The sequence below is a fragment of the Rhinopithecus roxellana genome, chromosome 1 (genome assembly GCF_007565055.1).
Source record: "Rhinopithecus roxellana isolate Shanxi Qingling chromosome 1, ASM756505v1, whole genome shotgun sequence".
Classification (NCBI taxonomy): Eukaryota; Metazoa; Chordata; class Mammalia; order Primates; family Cercopithecidae; genus Rhinopithecus; species Rhinopithecus roxellana.
In genome coordinates, this window is record NC_044549.1 from 136,021,724 (window position 1) to 136,047,384 (window position 25,661).

The 25,661-nt window shown below is 37.7% G+C and overlaps 1 protein-coding gene across 3 annotated transcripts in view; it reads right to left on the minus strand.

The window, feature by feature from the left end:
• The window catches only part of MFN1 (mitofusin 1), a 47,853-nt gene that overhangs the window by 11,455 nt on the left and 10,737 nt on the right, over window positions 1-25,661 (minus strand). For all 3 annotated transcript variants that reach the window (XM_030931825.1, XM_010373906.2, XM_010373916.1), the window contains exons 4-14: window positions 20,743-20,905; window positions 17,658-17,782; window positions 15,730-15,838; window positions 14,902-15,009; window positions 12,526-12,679; window positions 12,025-12,092; window positions 4,784-4,905; window positions 2,975-3,101; window positions 2,695-2,799; window positions 1,690-1,792; window positions 1,313-1,542 (exon numbers count right to left, since the gene is read on the minus strand). In XM_030931825.1, coding sequence (XP_030787685.1) covers window positions 1,313-1,542; window positions 1,690-1,792; window positions 2,695-2,799; window positions 2,975-3,101; window positions 4,784-4,905; window positions 12,025-12,092; window positions 12,526-12,679; window positions 14,902-15,009; window positions 15,730-15,838; window positions 17,658-17,782; window positions 20,743-20,905 — 1,414 coding nt within the window. The remainder of the gene's footprint in view (window positions 1-1,312; window positions 1,543-1,689; window positions 1,793-2,694; window positions 2,800-2,974; window positions 3,102-4,783; window positions 4,906-12,024; window positions 12,093-12,525; window positions 12,680-14,901; window positions 15,010-15,729; window positions 15,839-17,657; window positions 17,783-20,742; window positions 20,906-25,661) is intronic.

Consider the following 25,661-nt stretch of genomic DNA (forward strand, 5'->3'; position numbering starts at 1 on the left):
AGAAAAGTTAATGCTATCTTACCTTAAATTTCTCTAACCAGCCAATTGAATACTCACAGTTCCCTTTGATTTTCAGTTCATTTTAATAGATCTTTATTTCATAACCAGCATGTCCTTAAGTGGCATGTGTTCACTGAAATGCTGATGGATCCACTTTCAATACATGATCAAGATCTTCATATTTAACTTGCTGTAGTTTTTTTTTTTTTTTTTTTTTTTTTTTAACTTCTGTCATCATTTTTAGCACAGAACTTCAACAGTTTAGGCCTAAAGAACAACTTTAGGAAAGTTGTTCTTTCTTTTAGGTCATATATGGTGTTCATTCCAACATCATTCTTCTGTAAGAAGTTTCTCACATTGTTATCCAGTTTTTCCAACAGCTTAAATTTTTGTGCTATAAATAAAATAAATGCCTCTTCTTTTTCTTATCAATGTCACCCACGAGGGTATCTGTAGGCCTTTTAAACATTTTAAACAGGCTGGAAGCTGTGGCTCACGTCTGTATTCCCAACACATTGGGAGGCTGAGGCAGGTTGATCACTTCAGATCAGGAGTTTGAGATCAGTCTGGCCAACATGGTGAAACCCCATCTCTAGTAAAAATACAAAAATTAGCCGGGCGTGTTGGTGGGTGCCTGTAATCCCAGCTGCTTGGGAGGCTGAGGCAGGAGAACAGGATGAACCCAGGAGGTGGAGTTTGCAGTGAGCCAAGATTGTGCCACTGCACTCCAGCCTGAGCCAGAGAGCAAGCCTCCATCTCAAACACATCCCTACTCAAAAAAAAATTTTTTTCAACAGTATCTTTACACCAGAGAAAAGAGAGTAAGTAAAGAAGCCCACAGTGGGTAATGCACAAAGGTCTTGGTCCCTTGTGGGGCATCATGGGGAACCTGCTGTTGGTGCATTGGGTCTGCACATGTGCCATTTTAGTACCCTTCACAGGTGTGCTTGTGTGGGGGAATTTGGGCATGTGTGGAAAAGATATATTGCAGTTAGAGGAGGCTGAGTCTTTCCCCTGAGGACACTGAATAAACTGTGTGTTGTGTGCCTGCCGTTTTACTATGACCTCACATGAGGTCTTGTGTGGAATTTTCCACCTGTGGTGTCACCATACTCAAAAGTTTTTGATTTTGGACCTTTAATGATTTTCAGATTGGGGATGCTCAAACTAAATATCTACCTCAGAAATGGCTCTAAGAGACAGATATTAGCTTTTAAATATGCAGATTTTGTAAAGCTGGTTTTATTATAGAAAAATCACATAAACAAAATAATAAAGGAGAGTCTAAATTGGCAGATTCAAAGATACATACCTGAAAGATAGGCTCTGATAATCCTAGGAGCACCCTCTGAGCATTTCTAGGGCCCAAAAATCGATGTACAAGGGAAGACCAGCCCAGGGAAAAACGAAATACAATATCCTCTTGAAAATCAGAACATAACTTGTGGTAATTTAGATTATAACTGAGATCAAATTTCTGGCAAGGGATCAGTGTATGTAGTTTATCCTGTATACCAGCTGGAAGTAATGGCTTCAAATTTTCTAGAAAGAACAAAATTACAACACTTATTTTAAGAAAGAATGGTAAGTGTTTTACCTTCAATGGAACGCCTAAAGGAAAATAAGCTCTTTACCAGAGTCATGAATGAAAAAACAAACCAGACATGACCTTGTAGACATAAATATTACCAATAATTTCTTGCTGGGACTGAAGCACTAAGGCGTTTACTTCATCGGTGCATCGATCAGCCAAATTTCTTCCCATACCATCCTCTATGTGCTTATTTAATTCCTGTTAACAATGGTAAATATCCATATTATTTTTTCTCCAGAAAGCATGTAGGTTTTATAAAGACATAAAAAATGCAGTAAATGCCAAAATGGTCTTTTTAATTTGATTTTTTTTTTTTTTTTTTTTTTTTGTGCGACAGGGTCTTGCTTTGTTGCCCAGGCTGGAGTGCTTTGATCTTGACTCACTGTAGCCTTGACCTCCTGGGCTCAACTGATCCTCCTGCCTCAGACTCCTGAGTAACTGGGACTATAGGAGCGTGTCGCCACGCTTTGTTATTTTTTTTTTAGATGGAGTTTTGCTCTTGCTGCCCAGGCTGGAGTGCAGTGGCGTGATCTTGGCTCACTGCAACTTCTGCCTTCCGGTTTCAAGCGATTCTCCTGCCTCAGCCTCCCAAGTAGCTGGGATTACAGACGCCTGCCACTGGCTAATTTTTTTTTGGTATTTTTAGTAGAGACAGGGTTTCACCATGTTGGTCAGGCTGGTCTCGAACTCCTGACCTCGTGGTCCGTCCACCTCAGTCTCCCAAAGTGCTGGGATTACAGGCACGAGCTACCGCCCAGCCTAACTTTGTTTTTTGTAGATTACAGTTCTCACTATGTTGCCCAGGCTGGTCTCGAACTCCGGGGCCCAAGTGATTCTCCCGCCTCGGCCTCCCAAAGTATTGAGATTACAGGCATGAGCCACTGTGCCTTGTCCTAAAATGATCTTTATCTCATTCTAAGTATAAATTTTCTATTTACTTTTTATACAAGATAGTTTACATTTATTACACGAGGGCAATCTAACAGTTTCATTTTGTATTGATTGCCATGAAGACACTGAAATGCCAAACCATGAAATAAATGAGGGTATAGAATAATAAGAAACTGTCTCTGAATAATTTTATCTATACTTTAACTTACACTTTTATATATTTTTAATACATCTGGATTAGGATGAAACTCTGAACAAAATTCATCAACCAAAACAGACAGTCGACAAATTTCATCTGTCATTGCACATGAAACCTGAAAATATGAAAAATTCGGAGTTAAAATAATTAAACAAGATTATCAATTACTCAAAAAAATTAAGTTGAAAAATCTTAAAACATTCTTTTAAAGTAACAGGAATAACATTTTTAGCTTTATCAAAAATAATTTCCATCCAGGTTATTTTAATCATGAAGCTACTGTTACCCACTTTGTTTGCCACCTCCTCGGTAACCTCCTTGATTTTTTTCTTAACATCCAGTGTTAAAAGGTTCATCTGGTTTCGAATAAAGTCCAGTCTATCAATTTGGTCTTCCCTCTCTTCCACTGAATAATGCCTATTTCAGTAATACAGAGTAATCAACGTTCAGGGTAGACTGAAGTCCTAAAGCATTTCAGCAAGGGACTCATTCGTGGATTGAACCATCTATTAGCATGACCCAAGAAAAAAAAACTTGTAACATCTGAAAGGATTCAAGTAATATTTCACTTATAAAGTATTTTATATAGACCATTTGATAGAAACCACGTTTCTCTGCCCATGTGGCACCTGAAACCCAGAAAGGATGAATAAGAATTCAAAGTCTTCAAACACTTCATAAATATGAACAGGCAAAACAGAATGCAATACTGACTTTAGTTAATAAGCAGGGGTCAGCATATGGCACCTTACAAGCCAAATCTAGCCAGCTGCCAGCTTTTGTTAAAGTTTTCTTGAAATGCAGCCACACCCATTCATTTACCTATTATCTATCTATGGCTGCTTTTGCTCTAAAACTGTAGAAATGAGTAGCTCCAAGACACTTTATGGCCCATAAAGCCTAGAATATTTACTGTCTGGCTCTTTCTTTAAAAAAAAGTTTGTTCACCTCCGGCTGATACAGGAAAAAAAAGGTCTGAGATCCATTTAAGAAGATCTTTTACTTAAGAAGTTCCCAAGACATTATGATTACACAATCCTCAAATCACATTTTCTTTGTGCTATACTTTGTTCAATGTCCTATGTCTTTAAAAATAACTACTAATTAAATCAATCTTATAGACCAAAATTTGGGTACTATACCAAAGCAACTGAGCTAGAAGGAACTGCTATAGCAGCACAATCTCATTAAACAGAGGCGACACAGAGGCTCTACACAGGGGCTGAGTTCAGACTCACGGTTCTGATCCTTGCATTTTATATGCTGGCAGTTCTCTGCATTTGAACTTAATTCACTCCTAAGAAAGTACCATTATAAAGCAACACACAGGGACATGAGAGAGTCTTTGTTCCCAGCAAGAGCAAATACATTTAAAATTCCAATGTTATGACATCTTGGACTTAAGCTTTGATGCTTTTATGTTTCCTTTAATTGGCTTAAGTCCACTGAAGGTCCTATTGAGGTTTAACATCATTACTTTTGTCACATCTAGTAACATTCCATTCTGTGTTTCAAGCATACCAAGTTTGTGAGAATTATACTTTTTATCAATAATGCTGGTATTTTCATATATTCATTGCCACCTTTACAAGGTAACAAATAGTATAAAATAATGCCATACAGTATAACATAAAGGGTACTGCTTACCGAATCAACTTTCTGGTTGGCAGGTAGCATCACCTTGTTTGTTCATCAGGCGATAAACAAACACAACTAGTATAAAATAGTGATTTCAAAATACCGATGTATGACTATATTAAAAAATGGGTTGTGGGTTGAATGCAAAAAGAGGATTACCTGTTTTGGACTTCTTCATGAAAATCTGCTTGAAGAAATAGCCATAAAACATTTTAAAAATCACAATTCATACACAGGAATAGTGAGGTCCAGGGAATATAAATGATGTGTGCAAGGTTGCAGAATAAATACTGACACTTTCAAATACGCACTTAAAAAATACAAGTAGGCATCAGTTAAACCCACAAGGCTGATTTCACTGTAAAAAGTATTTATAGTACAACAATTTAAAACCTCAGTCTGAACAAAAGTCTGACAAAAAAAAAATAACATTTTTATGTTGCAACGAAAAAAACTCATACCTTTTCTCTTCAGCTGCCAGGTTTATTGAATCCATTATGTTTTTCACAGTAGCTAGTATCTGTTTAGCTCTGATAGTGTGCTGTTCAAACTTTGTTTTCACTGCTGACTGCGAGATACACTCCTGCGAGGGGCCCAAGCCATAACACATTACTGTAATTCCATCGCAACATTTTCAGGAATTTAAACACAAGAACTTGCTGTTTGTAACTTTAACCCAAACAGAAATAAAGATAGAAAATAAATGAGTGATAAAAGCACAACTTAAAATTACAAAGGTGAAAAAAAGACAAAGACTCAAAAGTAAAAAGGGCTTTAGCAGCAAGTTACCATCTTTGTGTATTTTTACACAGTAATGTGCAATGGTTTGACTCTAACATTAAAAAAAATAAACAGGGTACTATTTTCAATGTTAAAAAATTTTCTCATTAGAATTACTATTTTTTATCTGGATCACCTTTAATCCAATTCTAGTCCTTCTATTTAGATTCTTCTCATACTTGAAATAGATATAACCTAGTAAAGTTCTTAAATAAGATGTGAATTAGAACAATTCCTTATTTAATAGCTGAATGATACAATGATTCCTGTAAGTTCCCTAAAAAAGACTTCTCTGGATTAAAATGTGAAGAATTTGAAAGCTAATATTTAACAATGTAACATCTAAAATTGTTTATAGAAAAAATATCTGCAGCTATTTAGAAGATAATTGTAATTACTTTCATTAGAATATAGTATGTTACACAAAGGCCTGAATCATGCCCTATCTCATTTGTTTTACCTTCAAGCTAACAATCCATTAATAGTTGTTATAAATCAGTGTTTTATAACCAGTATTTATTTAAATAAAAAATACATCACAATGCATCACATGTATCGATGGATACATTTTGCAACATTTTTGTTTCAAATTTCTTTGTCTTCTTTTTTTTTTTTGAGACGGAGTCTCACCCTGTCGCCCAGGCTGGAGTGCAGCGGCCCAATCTCGGCTCACTGCAAGCTCCGCCTCCTGGTTTCATGCCATTCTCCTGCCTCAGCCTCCTGAGTAGCTGGGACTACAGGTGCCCGCCACCACACCCGGCTAATGTTTTGTATTTTTAGTACAGGCGGGGTTTCACTGTGTTAGTCATGATGGTCTTGATCTCCTGACCTCGTGATCCACCCGCCTCGGCCTCCCAAAGTGCTGGAATTACAGGCGTGAGCCACCATGCCCGGCCTTCAATTTTTAATATATAGAATACTTGTTATCTAAGAAATATATATAAAAATTTATATATATATATATAAAGAAATATATATATATACATATTTTTTTGGACAGTCTTGCACTGTCACCAAGGCTGGAGTGCAACGACATGATCTTAGCTCACTGAAACCTCCACCACCCAGGTTCAAGTGATTCTCCTGCTTTAGCCTCCCAAGTAGCTGCAATTATAGGCATGCACCACCATGCCTGGCTACTTTTTGCATTTTTAGTAGAGACAGGGTTTTGCAATGTTGGCCAAACCGGTCTCCAACTCCTGACCTCAAGTCATCTGCCTGCCTCAGTCTCCCAAAGTGCTGCGATGACAACAGTGAGCCACCACGCTCATCCTATAAATATATATTTACTATGATTTATCATTTAAAGTTTATAAAATTGTTATATTACAATTTGTCTTTCATTTTTTCTTCATGGAAAGTCAAATTCTGCACTGAAATACAGCACAGTAACTACTATAGATGTTTTACAAGAGACTTATTTTCTATGATAAATTTTTTTAAAATTAGGGATATATTAATTTTCTGACACTCCAATGAATTCATCTTCTTGAATCTCTATATATTTAGCTAATACAAATCGTGGTAATTGCTTCCTGAAGTTCATTACTATCCTTCCTTTGTTAAAACAAATGGCTTTTAAGCTTCAAAAGGCATTTACTTAATACTCTAGTGCTACATTTGTTATCCTGAAATCATCAGGATGCTCTATGTATATTCAGTGTCCTATTTATGACCTATGCTTAGTCTTCATGTCTCTGAAATTATTTGAGCATTCAGAAAGACAACAATCTCCTTTGCCATTTTAGCTCCCCACTTCAGCATTTTGTTTGAGGTAGAGAAAACAAAACAGATTATTTAGCTATAGAGCACATGAGGGTAATTCATGTAGTCAATATTTAACCCTGAAGCCATTACTTTCTTGCATTGCCTAGCTTCATTTTTGCCCATGGTGAAGCTCATTTATGCATTAGTCATTTTCACTGATTTTGAAAAGATTAATGTAGGAAGTTATAGTATTCCTGTTCTGTACACATCTAAAGATAAAACATTCCTGGATGTTTTCTTTTTTTTTTTTTCTTTTGTTTTGTTTTTTTCTGGATGTTTTCTTCTTTAAGATCACCAATAATTATATAATAATGAACATTTGTAAACTACTTATTTTTTAATAATTAAAAGAATGCATTGATTTTATTTTAAATAAATGCCTCGTAAATGTGTCAAATTAACTTCCGCAAAAATTATAATAAAAACAAAAATATTTTTAAAGGAAAAATATTAAAATAAAGTTGATATTCCTCGATGAAGCAGATCTAGATATCAGCAATGAAGATCCAAATTTGTAGATAACAGCACAGTGTTAGAGCTAGACGAGACAGAAAAGATCTCCAAAAGTTATTAGGCAATATAAGTTTCTTTCTGATTCAAAAATATATAATGATGAGTAAGCATAGAGAAGAAAATAATCAATCTTCTAATTAAAAAGTATCCCACAGTGGTGCTCCCACTGATCTGTAGGATATTTAAGAGGTACCTTGAAAAAAGAACATTCTACTCCAAATAAGTATGGGTAGTGTTAATTTAAATAAAGTCCCCCTTCTAAGTTATTTCTCAGCATCCTTAATACACTAATATGCTAATTAATCTCTATGGGGAACATATATACTATGCAGCAGTTCCCAGACTTATTTTATCAGGAACTCTAATCATACATTAATATTAATTTATATGTGTAATTATAACATAAAACCAACAAACTTGTCAATTTCCCTTGAAAATAGACCCTACAAACACCTAACAATATGCTATTCATCACTGCCAACTTATTTTGGTGTATTTTCAACAGAAAAGTGCAAGAACTATACCTTACATCTAGATATATCAAATACTAACATTCAGCCCCTTTTGTTTACTTCTCCTCTCCCTCCATACACATGCTCCATACTTTCTATCTTGTGTGAGGGCATATATATATATATAATATTTATATATTATATATAATAAATATATATAATAAATATAATCTTGCAATATATATATAAAATGTATGCCCCCATATATATAAAGAGAGGCATACATTTTTATATATACTTATGTATTATTTTCCTTCCCAAACATTTTGACAGGATTTTACTGCATCACAAGCTTATTACTAAATACATCAACATTTGTCTTCTAAGAAAGAAAACATTTATTTGCAAAATCACGAAACAAATGTATTCAGAATATTTACCATTGAGACAATACTATTATCTAAAAAACAGTTCATGTTCAAATTTCACCTATCATCCAGGAATGCCCATTACAAAAAATTCACTGACATTTTAAATAAGTTATTTTTATATGTCTATCTCCCATCATACAACCAAAACTAGTAAGAATGGTGAAATAACTGTGCAAAAGAAATTTGGATTTCTAACTTGCCTTTAGAACAATGCATTCCAAATGCATTTTGAAACTTTCCAAATACAGTTTTAAAACAATAAGAAAATGTATTAATAGACTAATATTGATTTTCCTTTCTTCCTTTTTAAAGAAAAGAGACAGAGTCTCACTCTGTCACACAGGTTGGAGCACAGTGGTACCTCCATAGCTCACCATCACCATAGCCTCAAACTCCTTGGCCTCCTACCTCAGCCTCTGGGGTAGCTGTGACTATAGTCATGAGCTATCATATCTGGCTTTTTTTTTTTTTCCTGGTAGAGATAGTATTTAGTCTTTTCATGTTTTTGCCAACTTGATCTCGATCTCTTTAGCTCAAGCAATCCTCCTGCTTTGGCCTCCTGAAGTACTGGCGTCACTGGCATGAGCCACCAACGCCCAAGCTAATAATGATTTTCTTGATTGCTTTTACTCAATTTCAAGCCTTGTTTAACTTAGTATTCTAAATGTTTAAAATACTTAGATCCGCTTGAATCAAATGAATCTAAAGAAGTCCATGGCAAAGGTCAGATTGATAAAGGTGATGAACTTGATAGTTTTTCTTTTCACAAAAAATCTTGCAAGACTACAAAGAAAAGTAAGCAAATCCCCAAAACAAAGAGAAATGTGTGTAAAAGCCACATGATGTGACCACAACACAAAGAAACCAAGAAATTAGTAACCAAAAATTGGATAAAATGAACCACAACACTTGAATTTTAAAAAATCTTATATTGATAAGGAAATGCCAAAAGGATAACTAGAAACAAAATCAACAAAAACTAAACTAGCACTGAAAACCTTGGGATACGACCAAAGCTGCAGTCACAAATTCACAATCCTGAATCTTTTCTTCAAGAACAATAAGCAAAAAACCAATGCATCTTCAAAGTAAACAATGTTAAAGATGAACACAGGCCAGGCACGGTGGCTCATGCCTGTAATCCCAGCACTTTGGGAGGCCAAGGTGGGCAGATCACAAGGTCAGGAGATTGAGACCATCCTGGCCAACATGGTGAAACCCTGTCTCTACTAAAAACACAAAAATTAGCTGCGTGTGGTTACGCGCCCCTGTAGTCCCAGCTACTAGGGAAGCTGAGGCAGAAGAGTCCCTTGAACCTATTTCCTTATCAATATAAGCTGGAGGTTGCAGTGAGCCGAGATTGTGCCACTGCACTCCAGCCTGGCAACAGAGTGAGACTCTGTCTCAAAAACAAAAAAAAAACATAGAACTTAGTGAATGAACCCCCCAAAATGACATTTATTAAGTGATAAATTACATAAGAGCTGGGGCTGCATCTTTGGATGATAAAACATTGGCAAACTCATTAAGGGTCTGTGTGTGTGTGTATATGTATATGTAGATATACATTCATATTTAAATATAGACATGAGAAACAAGAGACTCAAACAATTTTATGCTACTAAATTATAAAATTTCAGAAATACACCAATTTCTAAGAAACCAGGAATTACCAAAACTGATTTAAGAAGTAACAAATACCAGTCTTGGACTAAAGCTGACTAAAACTTTCAACATAATTAATCACCAAAAAATGTTTTGTCTCTTTTCAATACATTTAGACATAGTATTTTTTGCCCAGCTGATTATTTGTTTAGATAAATTCAAGTAATTTTTACTGATTCTCATTTTAGGTATTTCAGACTTAAAATTTTCAAACTCTAAAGCTGCACATTCCATGACTTTATATATATATATATATATATATATATATATATATATATATAAAAGCTACTGCTCAAAAGCAATTTTTTCCATACATAAATTTTAGAATCCCAAATGGACCATTAGAATAAAACATAAACTGCCAAGTTTCCTCTAAAAACATTTAAAAAGAATAGTTCCTAAGTCTGTCTGATTATTGCAATCATTTGGGGAGCTTTGAATATGTATGTATATAGATTGCTAGACCAACTCCAACCCCCTGGATCTGGGGTTGGGGATATGATAGGTTGGGAGCCTGCGGTTCTGTAAAGCACATCATGTGATTCTGATGATCAGCCAGGCTTGTGAACCAATGCCCGACAGCATATCTTTTATTCTTCTCATTCCCACCTCCTCAAGGAGATATTCTGGGGAAGCACAAGCTATACCATGAACCAGTATGGAAGCAATATAAATGTGTAACAGAACATTACACAATTATACACTCTATAAATGTATAATTTAGAAGAAATCAATGATAAACATACATAAAACACATATATACAAAGGTCAATAAATAAGACAAGGAAACAGATCCTCTCCCTACATATTTTCCCCATGGATGAAATAGTGATAACAGTGAGGAGAGGAGGCTGAGGTGGGAGGATCATTTGAGCCCAGGAGTTCGAGGCTGCAATGAGCTATGATTGCCCAACTGCACTCCAGCCTGGGTAAGAGGGAGATTCCATTTCTTTAAGATAAAAAAAAAGGTGAGGAGAGCATCAACCCTTTGGTGAAAGCAAAAGGAAAAGAAAAAAAAACAAGCAATGGTCTTTGAGTAACTGGGACTTCACGTATCCTATAGCTTGGCTTGAGAGGACATCTACCCATAAACCAGTAGCCTCTGAACAATTAGATCTTACCAAGATAGCTGGCAGTGGATTTGCTTTCTTCCAGTTTGTCTTCATCTAATAACCTTTTTTCTCTCACCAAATTAAAGATGAGAGATAGTAAGCAAAATGTTTATTTTTAAAATCCTGCCAAGTATACTCAACATTCATGTCCCCCCTATTAAGGCAGTTACTACTTATAAGAATAATTACAGATTGAGGTTTCTTCAATGCTGAAGTCATTGTGTTCATTCCTAAGTGGGAAGGTGATATGAATTATATAGGGCAAAATAGGAGTTCAGAAGGTTAACATCTAAAGAACTATTCAGTCAAATGTAGGGTGAGTTTTAATGTCTCTCAATAAAAACACTTACACTGCAACATAAGAAACTAGCCTCCCTCCCTGTCTACCACTCAGGCACTTCAGTAGTTTCCTAGAAGATTCTGAAAATGGTGAAGCTCTTTTTTACTCAATTATTCATTTAGAGTGTTTGGCACAACATATGGAGAATGGACATGTGGTAACATGGTATATAAATATAATAAAATTTTGTCAAATGGCATTAATCATGTTTCGTATACTTCTATTAGTCATGCGGCACAAAGAAAAAAAGGATAATGCTTACTTTGCTCTATTATCCATTCCAACAGCAATTACGCTTGTTTGCTCTTGTTCCAAATTATTGAATACAGGGAATTTCATTCATTGCACAACACAGCAATACTGAAACACAGTTTCTTATTTATATATAAATACATAAAAAATAAGAATAAGGAAGAAATTAAGAATAAGGAAGCAATTACAATCTCTAATTCTCAATTCTTACAAATCATTTTGCAGGGGCTTCCTTTCTTCAGACTTTCCACATTTTACTGGCTATGTCAGTAACTAAACTAAATAGCAGCAAAAGTTATTGACAAAGACAAATGATAAAAACAGAAGATTATGCTTTCTCCAACCAAGGAAAGAGTTTTGTATTAGGCAATAAAATCATAAAATTCCTACCTCAAAGATTTGTTCAAAATTCTGAAATTCCTGTAATCTTGCCTGAAATCCTTCAGCAAGTGCCCCACCTGTAATGTACAGGCAAAGATTTAAAAATCTAGTATATAGCAAGATATATTTTCTGGTAGGCTACTGATTTTATAATTATATATATATATATTTTCCACCCCCCCACCCGAGACGGAGTCTTGCTCTGAGCTGGAGTGCAACGGCGCAATGTCGGCTCACTGCAACCTCCGCCTCCTGGATTCAAGCAATTTTCCGGCCTCAGCCTCCCCAGTAGCTGGGATTACAGGTGCACGCCACTATGCCGGGCTAATTTTTGTATTTTTAGTAGAGACGGGGGTTTCACCATGTTGGCCAGGCTGGTCTCGAACTCCTGACCTCATGATCCACCCACCCCAGCCTTCCAAAGTGCTGGGATTACAGGCGTGAGCCACTGCACCCGACCAATTTTAAATATTTTTATATTTAAAAAGGAAATCTATAATTAACGCATACCACTTTCTGGCATCCCCTGTGCTTTTTGCTTTCTAGCACTAAGAACCTCCTTTGCTGAAACAAAGAAGATACGATTCTGTGCTTCTAAAGCATTTACAACTTTGAGCTCCTCCACCAAGAAATGCAGGCATCTTTCCATGTGCTGTCTGCGTACCTACAGAGAAAAGCGTATTAAAAGAATTCTAATAATTTAAACAAATATAATAACCAATGACTACAGGCCAATACTTTTATTTACAGTGATATAACAAAAGTTACCATATAACTAATGAATTCAAAAAATTCTAATAAATGAAGTTTGATACTTGATGACAGAAAATCTTTCTCTTAACGATTCTGTCTTTTGAACATTTATTTAAAATTCTGCTGGGCACAGTGGCTCACGCCTGTAATCCCAGCACTTTGGGAGGCTGAGGCGGGCAGATCACAAGGTCAGGAGTTTGAGACCAGCCTGGCCAACATGGTGAAACTCCGTCTCTACTAAAAACACAAAAATTAGCGGGGTGTGGTGGCAGGCGCCTGTAATCCCAGCTACTGGGCAGGCTGAGGCAGGAGAATCGCTTGAGCCCGGGAGGTGGAGGTTGCAGTAAGCCAAGATCGTGCCCCTGTACTCCAGCCTGGGTGACAGAGCAAGACTCCATCTCAAAAACCAAACCAAAACAAACAAACCCTGCTAAGGTTGGGGCGAATGCATTAACCAGGCATTAGAATTGCAATGTTGGGTTCAAGATTACCACTTGGGCACTGAGGTGAAGATTACGGGTTAGAAGTTAGGATTTAGTACTAGTCTTTAGCATTATGGCTATGATAAGGGTTCTCTATATTAAGACTTGCAAAAGTAAATCTAAATAGGAATGCTGAAATATTTGAGGAAAAATAATTTATGAGTGATACTTCCTAATTCTCCAATGATTATGTGAGCCCCAGTTTGAAAGAACATGGCTGTAAGACAACAGTTAATGACAGGAGGATATAAAACATGATGTTATGCAAAATTCCAGTGGTGGAAAAATGAAAGCAAATAATTTAACATGTGAACAGTAATGGGATAGTTTAAGTTATTTTTATCTTGTCCTCTACATATAATAATTTCATACTACCATTAAAATCAGAAATCGTCTCAAGCAAATTAAATAAACATTATTTATAGTCCAAATTCCAGATACTTTAATCTTTTTAAGTTTCTACAATTGGTGTGATTAAAATGCCAAAAAAAAAAAGTTGAGGATGCAAATCTTATGAAACTCAATCTGCTGGCAAGAGTACAAATTGACACCAAGCACTTTGGAGAACTCTGGTGCTATGTTTACTAAAATCTAACATATTCTTAACTTGTAATCTAGCAATTTTATCTCTAGGTACATATAACCATGGTTTACTGACCTCTGCATTACTGACATTTTGGATTGGCCCATGTTTGTTTGGGGGCCTGTTCTGTGTCAGGGCACATGTAACAGCATCTCTAACCTCTACTCATTAGATGCCATTAGCACAAAACCCCAGTTGTGACCAAAAAAAAAAAATATCTTCAGATGCTGCCAAATATCCCATGGGGGTCAAAACTGTCCAACCTCCACATTGAAAACTACCTAACAAGAATGCATACATATGCACACCAGAAGGACATATACAAGCATATGCACAGTAGAATTCATAACTAAATATAGTAAATTAACCCAAATGCCCATCACCGTGAATAAGTCAACTGTAGTACAGCCACAGATGGAATACTATACAGCAATGAGAATGCAATACAACTATGCTATGCACAATATGGACACATATGACAAACACGTTAAATGAAAAAAACAGATGCAAAAGCAGATATTATATGATTCTGTTATATAAAGTTGAACAGCCAGAAAGATTAATTTAGGGGGTCAGAAGTCATGATAAATGGATAATTTCTCTTTGGTAAGGAGGACAGAATGGAAGTCGGAAGGAGAGAGGTAAGAGAGAGGTTCTAGGGTGTTCAGAATGGTCTGCTTTTTGACCTGGATTTTGACACAGGTGTGTTAAATTTGTAAAATTTGGCCAGGCATGGTGGCTCACACCTGTCATGCCAGCACTTTAGGAAGCCAAATTGGAAGGATCACTTATGATTTATGTACTTTTCTGTTATGTACATTTCAATAAAAACTTAAACAAAAAAGAAGCTGCAAGCCTTGAAATAACTAGATAGTATAACACAATTTTCCCTCAAAGTAACTTCATACCTCGGTCTTTATCACATACCTACTTCAGGTTTTCTTGAACTATATTCTTTTCATGGAATAGCTCTTATAATTTTCTATTATATAAGCTATATTGTTTTCTCAAATAACAATGTATGTGACTGTACTTCAAAACCTACAAAAAAAAAATAAAATAACTTACATCTTCCATATATTCCGGCTCTGATGCAGAGGCATCCCAACGATTATTGAGAATGAAAATATTAGGCTTGGAAAGTCGCTCATTCACTTTGTGAAAAAAATGTTTTTCCTGAAAAAAAAAAAAAAAAAAAAACCCACAGTACATTCACTGTAATTTACATTTACAATTGAAATTTTATTTTAATGAGAAAGTCTGAACCATTTAGACAACACTAACACCACTGACAAAGGATCCTAAAGCACTCTATGAGCATTAAACTTTCAAAGATGAAAAAAACTGATGAATAACAATTTTTAAAAATCATATTATAGTTTTGAGTATTAGATTATCTCAACTCTGGAAAGTTTATTTCAGATGAGTCTGGCTCCAGACATTTGGATAAATAATCTTCTAAGTCTGACAGCAGCTTAAAGTGTACACAGGTAAGGTGAAACCTAGAGTATATTCAGGTGAAGCTGGAAACAGCTAACAATACTGAAAATATAAAAAGCCTTGCCCGATAGATGGCAGAAAGGAGGAGTGGTTTATATTTTATTCAAGAGACTTAAGTAAGCACCCTAAAATTTCTGGCACTCATTCTCCCTGAAACTGGCAAATAACCGTAAGTTAGAGTCATCAAGCCCTATATTGCTAGAGAAATCCAGGGAACTACACACTATAGAAAGACTAGAAACAGCCCTTCTGGTTCTATGAAAACACAAACCCCTTCATTCATGCCTGTTTTTAGAAGTTCTTTCTAATCCATGATTTGGATTTCTCTTTTCAGAATGAAAACAGACACTGCTTCATTCCCTACCACCGAAACACAGTAATACGATTAAATCCTACCGTATTCATTAGTGTTGATTCAGAGTTTGCAACCAAAACGAAGACATCAGCATCCAGGCAAAACTTATCAATCCAGCTATCCAGCTCTGTAGTAACATCTGTGCCTGGACTAATAAGAGTGAAATAAAAATTGTATTATATTTCTTAAAAAGAAAATTTCGGTTACAGAATTTTTTCAGCTTTTATGTATAATTTGAAGTCTAAAAAACAGGATTTCCGCCTGTCATCTATAAGAAGCCTAGGAAATTTTAACCCAGTGATCTTTGACAAAGCAAATTAACATGCTCAATATTTCAATCTTTTTAACCTTTATGCTTTAGATGGCTGAAATATAAAACTAGGCTAATGGAGACTAAACAACAAGGGTTAAAGCAGCTATATCCAGTAAGGCTTAGAGAAGATTTAAGCCCTTATAAACACAAATAAAAAAATATAAATTTAATATACCAACTACACTAGGACCTGCAGTGAAGAATTTGCCAACTATAAATCTTTGTAAAAAATTTAAAAAATCTTTCATTTTAAATGTTTGTGGGTACATATTAAGTATACATATTTATGAGGTATATGAAGTATTTTGATGCAAGCATACAATGTGTAACAATCACATTGGGGCTGAGCACAGTGGCATATTCCTATAATCCTAGCATTTTGGGATTCCAAGTCAGGAGTGCTTGAGTCCAGGACATTGACACCAGCCTGAGCAACATGACAAAACTCTGACTCCACAAAAAAAAAATACAAAAAATTAGCTAGGCTTGGTGGCATGCCCCTGTAGCCCCTGCTACTCTGGAGGCTGAGGTGGGAGGATTGCTTAAGCATGGGAAGCGGTGGTTGCAGTAAGCCATGGTCCCATCACTGCACTCCAGACTGGGCAACACAGCAAGACCCTGCCTCCAAAAAAAAAAAAAAATCACATCATGGTAAATGAGGTATCTATCACCTCAAGCATTTATTCTTTGTATTACAAACAATCCAATTATATTATTTTAGTTATTTTTAAATGTACAATTAAATTGTTATTTAGCCAGGTATGGCAGCTCACACCTATAATTTCAGCACTTTGGGAGGCTGAGATGGGAGGACTGCTTGAGGCCAGGAGTTTGAGACCAGCTTGGCCAACATGGTGAATTCCCATCTCTACCAATAAATACAAAAATTAGCCAGGCATGGTGGCTACTCAGGAGGCTGAGGCACAAGAATGGCTTGAACCTGGGAGGCGGAGGTTGCAGTGAGCCAACACTGTGCCACTGTACTCAAGCTTAGGTGATAAAGCGAGACTCTGTCTCAAAAAAATAGAAATAAAAATCAATTATTATTCACTATAGTTACCCATTTTGGTACCAAATACTAGATCTCTTTCATTTTTTCTTGTATCTATCCAACTGTCAATCTTAACTGACTGGGTCATAGATACAACCTGGTTATGAAATAAAGCTAAATTAGTTAACATTGTATTTAAACCAAATATTTTGGTGTCATGAACATCTTCTCTCTCCTCTGTTTCTACGTATTACTTGAAACACCATTTCCATTTAAAAGGAAAATCCATTATCAAAAACAAAATGGAGCCAGGTGAGGTGGCTGGTGTGTGTCTGTAATCCCAGCTACCCAGGAGACTGAGGTGGGAGAATCGCTTGTGCCCGGCAGGTAAAGGTTGCAGTGAGCCAAGATCATGGCACTATGGCACTGCACTCCAGCCAAAAAAGTGGCCATCCTTAAAATTTCTTGAAATGGAATAAGACTGATGAACTGGTGTTTTTATGTAACTTATAAAATAAAACCAATACCTTATCTCTTCCTTAATCTAGCTAATGAGAACAAAGTGGCAACTGAATGTTTTAATTTTTTATACCACATGCTAAAGTAAGCAGTATTATACTATTAAGTAAACTTCCAGAGAAAATGCAATCCACATGTAATTTTACCTGTCTACTAACACCAGGTCATCTCTCAAGAGGGCACATTTTGCTTTTGGCCAAAACACATGTACAAGACAGCCAGCTTTCAAATCTTTGTCCATGTGAAGGGCATGGGCCAGTTGATTAACTGTCTAAAGCAGGAGGAAAAGAAAAAAATAAACTCCACTTGTAATAAAATCCAATAAAAATTAACAACATTGTAGTACATTTATTTTAGCCAAACAGGTGTATAAAAACTCTGAAATAAAACCTTCTGAGCAATCTTAAGAACCTGATTTTTTAAATTTCCAAGTACGAAAAAAAATGGTTCCCTCAAAAAGAACTCCAGCAACAGAATTCTAAGCAACTCCTGATACTGATACCGGTTTTGTGAAGTATGTAAGTTATGGAGTCTTCATTCTTTTTGCCTACTTGTATCTTCTGACTACTGAAATAAATGTGTATCACTTTGTCATATGGAAGAAATGTCATTATTAAAATAGGTTAAAATTAAATAGCTTTTAACACCCCCTAGAAAGGAATGAAATCATGTCTTTTGCAGGAACATGGATGGAGCCACAGGCCATTATCCTAAGTCAATCAACGCAGAAACAGAAAACCAAATACTGCCATCTTCTCACTTAAAAGTGAGAGCTAGGCCACGCGCAGTGGTTCATGCCAGTAATCTCAGCACTTTGGGAGGCCGAGGTGGGTGGATCACCTGAGGTCAGGAGTTTGAGACCAGCCTGGACAACCTCGTGAAACCCTGTCTCTACTAAAAACACAAAAATTAGCCGGGCGTGGTGGTGTGTGCCTATAATTTCAGCTACTCGGGAGGCGGAGACAGGAGAATTGCTTGAACCCAGGAGGTAGAGGTTGCAGTGAGCTGAGATCACGCAACACAGTGAGACTCTGTCTCAAACAAACAAACAAAAAAGTGAGAGCTAAACATCTGGGTACACACAGAAATAAACATGGGAACAATAACACTGGGAACTACTACAGGGGTAAAGGTGGAAGGTGACAAGAGCTGAAAAACTACTGAATGCTACATTCACTATTTGGGTGACAGGTTCAATTGAAGGCCAGACTTATGCATCACACAATATATCCACATAATAAACCCGTACACGTAACCCCCGAATCTAAAATGACGAGGAGAAAGAGTGTGAAGAGGACTGGAAGAGCACAGATCAGGAAAATGAGAGATGATTTCTTTAGAGTAACACAGCATACTTTGAGGCTCTAAAGTTAGGAGAAGTTTGAATTTTTATTTGCTAAAAATCTTAATTACAAAATAATAGTGATTCCTTCATTTATATGAATTAAAAGCTTGATTAGTATTTTCTTTTCTTTTTGAGGCAGTGTCTTGCTCCATTTCCTAGGCTGAATGATCACAGCTCACTACAGCCTCAACCTCCCAGATTCAACCAATCCTCCCACCTCAGCCACTCGGGTAGCTGAGACTACAGGTATGCGCCACCATGCTTGGCTAATTTTTGTATTTTCTGTAGAGATGGGGTCTCACTATATTGCTCAGGCTGGTCTCAAGCAATCCGACCACCTCAAGTACTAGGATTGCAAGCGCGAGCCACTGTGTCCAGCCTTGAATAGTATTTTCATGAACATCATCTCACTTTTCTCATAACTAATCTGAAGGGTATGCTTATTCTAAAACTTACAGACTGAGTCACCTGATTTACATCAAAGAGCAAATTCACAAAGAAAGAACCATCCATGACTTTACCAACAAATGAAATAGCATGGATCTTCAAGCACTGAACTTTTGTGTTTGTGGAAGAGATCCTTAGACTCAGGACAAAGTGACCGTAATGAGAAACAGTGCCTTAACTAACTGCTTTCAGTCCAGAGTCAACATCTTGCATTCTAATTTGTTTTTCCTTTTATTCTTTTTTTGGCTGCAGGAGTCTAGTGGCACTGAATTGAGAAATTTATGAAAGGCAGGGAATTGCCATTGGCTCTCATCTGACAAAGTTAAAATATTTCTTCATGAATATACTTACTACATACTCCTGAGGTAAGACAATTTCTAAAAACACAGACACGTATCAAAAACAGATTCCAGGGCCCAATTTCTTAAGCAATTCTGTTTTAAAAAGAGAGGCCAGGCATGGTGGTACATGCCAGTAACCACAGCACTTTGGGAGGCCAAGGTGGGACAAATTTGAGATTAAACAGCAATGATACACTTCAATAATGTCAGTCTCGGCTGGGCGTGGTAGCTCACACCTGTAATCCCAGCACTTTGGGAAGCCAAGGCAGGTGGATCACCCTGAGGTCAGGAGTTTAAGACCAGCCTGGGCAACATGGTGAAACCCTGTCTCTACTGAAAATACAAAAATTAGCCAGGTGTAGTGGCACATGCCTGTAATCCCAGCTACTTGGGAGGCTGAGGCAGGATAATTGCTTGAGCCTGGGAGGCAGAGGTTGCTAGCTGAGATCGTGCCATTGCACTCCAGCCTGGGCAACAGAGCAAGACTCCGTCTAAAAACAAATAAATAAATAAAATAATGTTAGTCTCACTGTAAGGGGAGATTTAAAAAACCTGTAATTCTAATATACCTTTAAATTAAGGACAGGTTTTATTCTTCCACTAATTTAGCTATGAAGTAAAAAAAAAATTTAGAGTACTTAAAATATTTAGTGATGGCTTTCAAAGTTACAAATATTAAGTTCTTCCTATAATCCTAGCACTTTGTGAGACTGAGGCGGATGGTTCACCCTATGTCAGGAGTTCGAGACCAGCCTGGCCAACATGGTGAAACCCCATCTCTATCAACAACAACAAAAAAAGTACAAAAATTAGCTGGGCATGGTGGCACGCACCTGTAATCCTAGCTACTTGGGAGGTTGAGGCAGGAGAATCATTTGAACCTGGGAGGCAGAAGTTGCAGTGAGCCAAGATCTCACCATTGCACTCTATCCTGGGCAACAGAGCAAGACTCACTCTCAAAAAAAAAAAAAAGAAAGAAATATTAGCAGTTCTTCTTATAAGATGTCAGCAATGCAGACATCTATAAAAATGCTATTAAAGAATAAGTTAAGGACATTGTTTCAGGTATATTATGCTGCTAAAGGTTAAAGATCATACCTTCACACTCTTTTTTTCATCTGATCCTTCTGTCATAAGATAGGCTTTATCTCCATCGGTTCCTTCAACACTTAGGAAGCAATTGGTTATATGGCCAATCCCACTAGGGAGAACTTTATCCCACAGCATTGCATTGATAACAGAGCTCTTCCCACTGCTTGTCCTGAAGAATATACAAAATCATGAAAAACAAAACATAACAGTAAAAAAATTAGTTCTTTCATTGGGTCTAATATCAATTTTTTTAAAATCCAAATTTTGTTAAGTTTTCTTAAGACTGCATTTTTACAAAAAAATTGACCACTTGGCTTACACAAATATCAGCAATGTACATTTCAGGAAAAATAAAGTGTAAGAAAACAAATCCGACCTTTCTCATAGTATTATCCTCAACTTTTCTTTCTTGCTTTTTGTGGCAATTTGAAATCACAGGTCAAAATTCTGTAACACTACTATCACAAGATGGGGTCTAATATCCCATCTCCTTAAATCTGGGCTGGTTTGTGACTGCTTCAACAAATAATGCACATCAGAAGTGACACTGGGTGGCTAGGTGCAGTGGCTCACACCTGTAATCCTGGCACTTTGGGAAGCCAAGGTGGGTCGATCACTTGAGGTCAGGAGTTTGAGACCAGCCTGACCAACATGGTGAAACTCCATCTCTACAAAAAATTAGCCAGGTGTCGGGGGTTGGGGGAGGGCACCTGTAATCCCAGCTACTCACAGGCTGAGGCAGGAGAATCACTTGAACCCAGGAGGTGGAGGTTGCAGTGATCCAAGATCGTGCCACTGCACTCCAGCCTGGGTGAAGGGCCAGACTGCGTCGCAAAATAAAAAAAAAATTAAAAAAAGGAGTGACACTGGGTGATTTCCAAGACTAGGTCATAAAAGACAATGCAGCTTCTTCTATCTTGTTCCCTGGAATACATGCACTTGGAGCCTTGCCATGTAAAAAGTCCACTTACCCCAAGTCTGCTGTGCTACAAGGAAGTCAAGCTAAATGGAGAGCTCTGGGTAGTACTCTACTGAACAGCCCTAGTCTTTGAATCATTCCAGCCCAGGTCCCAGACATGTAACTGAAGATTTAAGATTATTTCAACCCTCAGTTTTTGAGCCATCCCAGTCTTCACATCTTCTCAGTTAAGGCTCCAGAGTCCATGGAACAAAGACAAGACATCCCCGCTGTGCCCCATCTGTATTCTTGACTCACAGAATCAGTGAACATAGTAAAATGGCTGTTAAGTTGCTAAGTTTTGGGTAATCTGTTATGCAGTCATAGGAAAAAGAACACTTTTGATGGCTCTGAAATGCAAGCAACAACCCATACTCACTTCAGGGACTTGCTTTCCATTAAGTCAACCCAAGTCCCAGATACCACTGGGAGCCTTTTGGTTCACTGCAAAAGCATCCTATCTTTTTGGCATATGTTTTACCTCTTTTCTTTAGCAGAAGAGGGAAAGAACTTTTCTTATGTTATGGATATCATTCCCAACTCCCTTCCCAGGGAAGCTGCTTACCTTCCTTAGCTCAATATTGGCTTCTATTGCCACTATACCACATCCTGCAAGGATGCCTAGGACCTCTCTTAAAATTTATCTTTCTGGACATTTCATGAAGCCTTGCAGTGATCCTCAAGGGTAGTTCTGAAACCATCTCCATGGGGTTAACAAGAATTACATACCGGGTTCTGGACAGAAATATGGCTATAGCTCATCATTAATCAGGCTGCACTTTGGCCCACTTCCTTGTTGCTAAATGTCACGTAACACCAGATATCGACCATTTGCACCTCCTTCTTCCTATAGACAGGATCTCTGACATTAGAATCATAACACTTTTAAGGATAGTTTAAGATGTTTTCAGGCCCCCAAATCCAGCAACCAGTTTGAAGACCCCCCGCCAGAAAGGAATGGGATGGATCAGCATGTGAATACAGCCTAGCTTTATTATCTTCCTCTACCATGACTTCACTCTGCAAGCTCCAACCAATCAATGATCTCTATACTTTGGGCACTCCAAAAACCTTAAAAACCCTAACCTCAAATTCCTTGGGGAGATGGATTGAGGTTCCCTCCCATCTCCTCATTTGGTGACCCTACGATTAAATCTCTTCTCTGCTGCAACCTGGTGTCTCAGCATATCAACTTGCTGCATGCACTGGGTGATGAACCTACTATGGTTACAGTTTGGGTCCCCCCATTCCATATAAGAATCATCTGGGGAGCCCATTAATGATGCAGATCCCTCAAACGAACTGCGAACCTAAAGAATCAAAACTCTGGGGATGCTCTCAGATGATTCTTATGCATACTAAAGTGTGAGACACGCTGTCATCCTGCCTCCCAAAACAAACAAACAAAAAAAACAACTGTGGAAAAAGAAACTTTTCCTCCTCTACTATCGAAATCAACACAGAACACTTCTTAACTAGATGTATGGAGATTTTTCCACATGCATGAAGCAATTCTCCAGCAGACACCAACTGGGTGTCCTATCATTCAATTCATTTCTACCTCCTCCCACCTTGGGTTCAATGTCAGAATAGCTCACAGAACTCAGGGAAGCACTATACTTACATTTACTGGTTTATTATAAAGGATATTATAAGTGACACAGATGAGATGCCTGAGCACTCATGCCCTCTCAGCATGTCACTCTCCCAGGATAACCATGAGTTGAGTTACCTGGAAGTCCAATCTTATTCAAGAGTTTTCATAAAGCTTAATTTTCAGCCTGTCCTCCCCTACCCTTCCTGGAAATGGGTTGGTGGGAAGGAAAGTTCCAATCCTCTAATCTCCTGATCACTTAAACTTTCAGGTAACTGGTCACCCTCTGAGGTTATCTAGTCACCGCCCCACACTAAACCACTTATTAGCATAAATTCAGGTGTCATCAAAAACAAGGTGTCATTATAAAAACAAGATATTCCAATCACTCAGGAAATTCCTATGGTTTTAGAAGCTCTGTGACAAGAATGGGACAAAGATCAAATATATTTCTTTTTATACCATACCAATGCTTTCTAATCTTCCTTTTACCTGGCTGGCATTTCTTTTTCTTGTTTGAGATGGAGTCTCCCTCTGTGGCCCAGGCTGGAGTGCAGTGGCACCATCTCAGCTCACTGCAATCTCCGCCTCCTGGGTTCAAGTGATTCTCCTGCCACGGCCTCCCAAGTAGCCGGGATTACAGGAGTGTACCACCCAGTTATTTTTCTACTTTTGGTAGAGACAGGGTTTCACCATGTTGGCCAGGCTGGTCTCAAACTCCTGACCTCAGGTGATCCACCTGCCTCGGCCTCCCAAAGTGTTAAGATTACAGGCATGAGCCACCATGCCTGGTCCCTGGCTGGCATTTCCATGGATAGTCCCTCTTCCTCTCCCCAGTGTTTTTCATTACACACTCTCCCTGGATCATCTCACCAACTCCTGTGATCTCAATCACCAACATAAGCCAATAATAATTCCTAAATTTCCTAGAATTCTCCCTAGTCCAAGTCTCATATTTCCAACCGCCTTTTTGGTAACTACACTTGAATACATATAGTTGTATTAAACACACACAATTTATTGCCTATACTACTTGTCAGAGGTGTTTGAATCAGAGCAACTCCATCTTGAATAGGGGCTGAGTAAAATGAGGGTGAGACCTACTGGGCTGCATTCCCAGTAAGTTAGGCATTTTAAGTCACAGAATGAGATAGGAGGTTGGCACAATATACAGGTCACAAAGACCTTGCTGATAAAAGAAGTGACCAAATCCCACCAAAACCAAGATGGCAATGAAAGTGACCTCTGGTCGTCCTCACTACTCATTGTGATATATATATAATATGTATATAATATACATTAAACTAATTATAATACATAAGCACGCTAAAAGGATTTTCCCACCAGTGCCATAACAGTTTAGATGCCATGGCAACATCCAGAATGGATGGATATATGGGCTAAAAAGGGGAGGTACCGGCCGGGCATGGTGGCTCACACCTGTAATCCCAGCACTTTGGGAGGCCGAGGTGGGTGGATGGCCCGAGGTCAGGAGTTCGAGACCAGGCTGGCCAACATGGTGAAACCCATCTCTACCAATAATACAAAAATTAGCTGGGTGTGGTGGCACACTCCTGTAAACCCAGCTACTAGTAGGGAGGCTGAGGCAGGAGAATCGCTTGAACCTGAGAGACAGAGGTTGCAGTGAGCCAAGATCATGCCATTGCACTCCAGCCTGGGTGACAAGAGCGAAACTATCTCCCAAAAAAAGAAACAGAGGGGGACAGGTACCAACTCTCAGTTCTGGGAATTGCCACCCCTTACCTGGAAAACTCATGAATAATCCACCCTTTGTTTGGCATACAATCAAGAAATAACCATAAAAATAGCAAAGCAGCAGCTCTTGGGGCTGATCTGCCTATGCAGCAGCCATTCTTTATTCCTTTACTTTCTTAATAAACTTGCTTTCACTTTATGGACCCACCCGGAATTCTTTCTTGCACAAGGTCCAAGAACCCTCTCTTGGGGTTAGGATCAGGACCCCTTTCTGGTAACAATACTACAACTGCCTCCTACCTCCTGTTCTCATTTAATTCATTCTCCCCATTATATCTAAGGTTATAATTGTAACATCCAATCCTCTCATGACTATTTTCCAAAATAAAAGAATGCAGAACTCCTTAGCATGATATATTAATTTAAGGTCTTTTACAATCTGACTTTTGCTTACAAAGTCTCTTCTTTTGCTAGTTTCATAACGCCTTAAATTCAACTACTTGAGTTCTCCAAACACACTGTGGTCGCTCTCCCCCTTTCTATTTATAGCTTTCTGCAAGAAATGAACTTTTGGACCTTTTTCACATCCAAAGCTATACCTATTTCTCATTCTCGGTAGGACAGTTGAGCCATCACCTTCCCAGGAGGCTCTTGCTT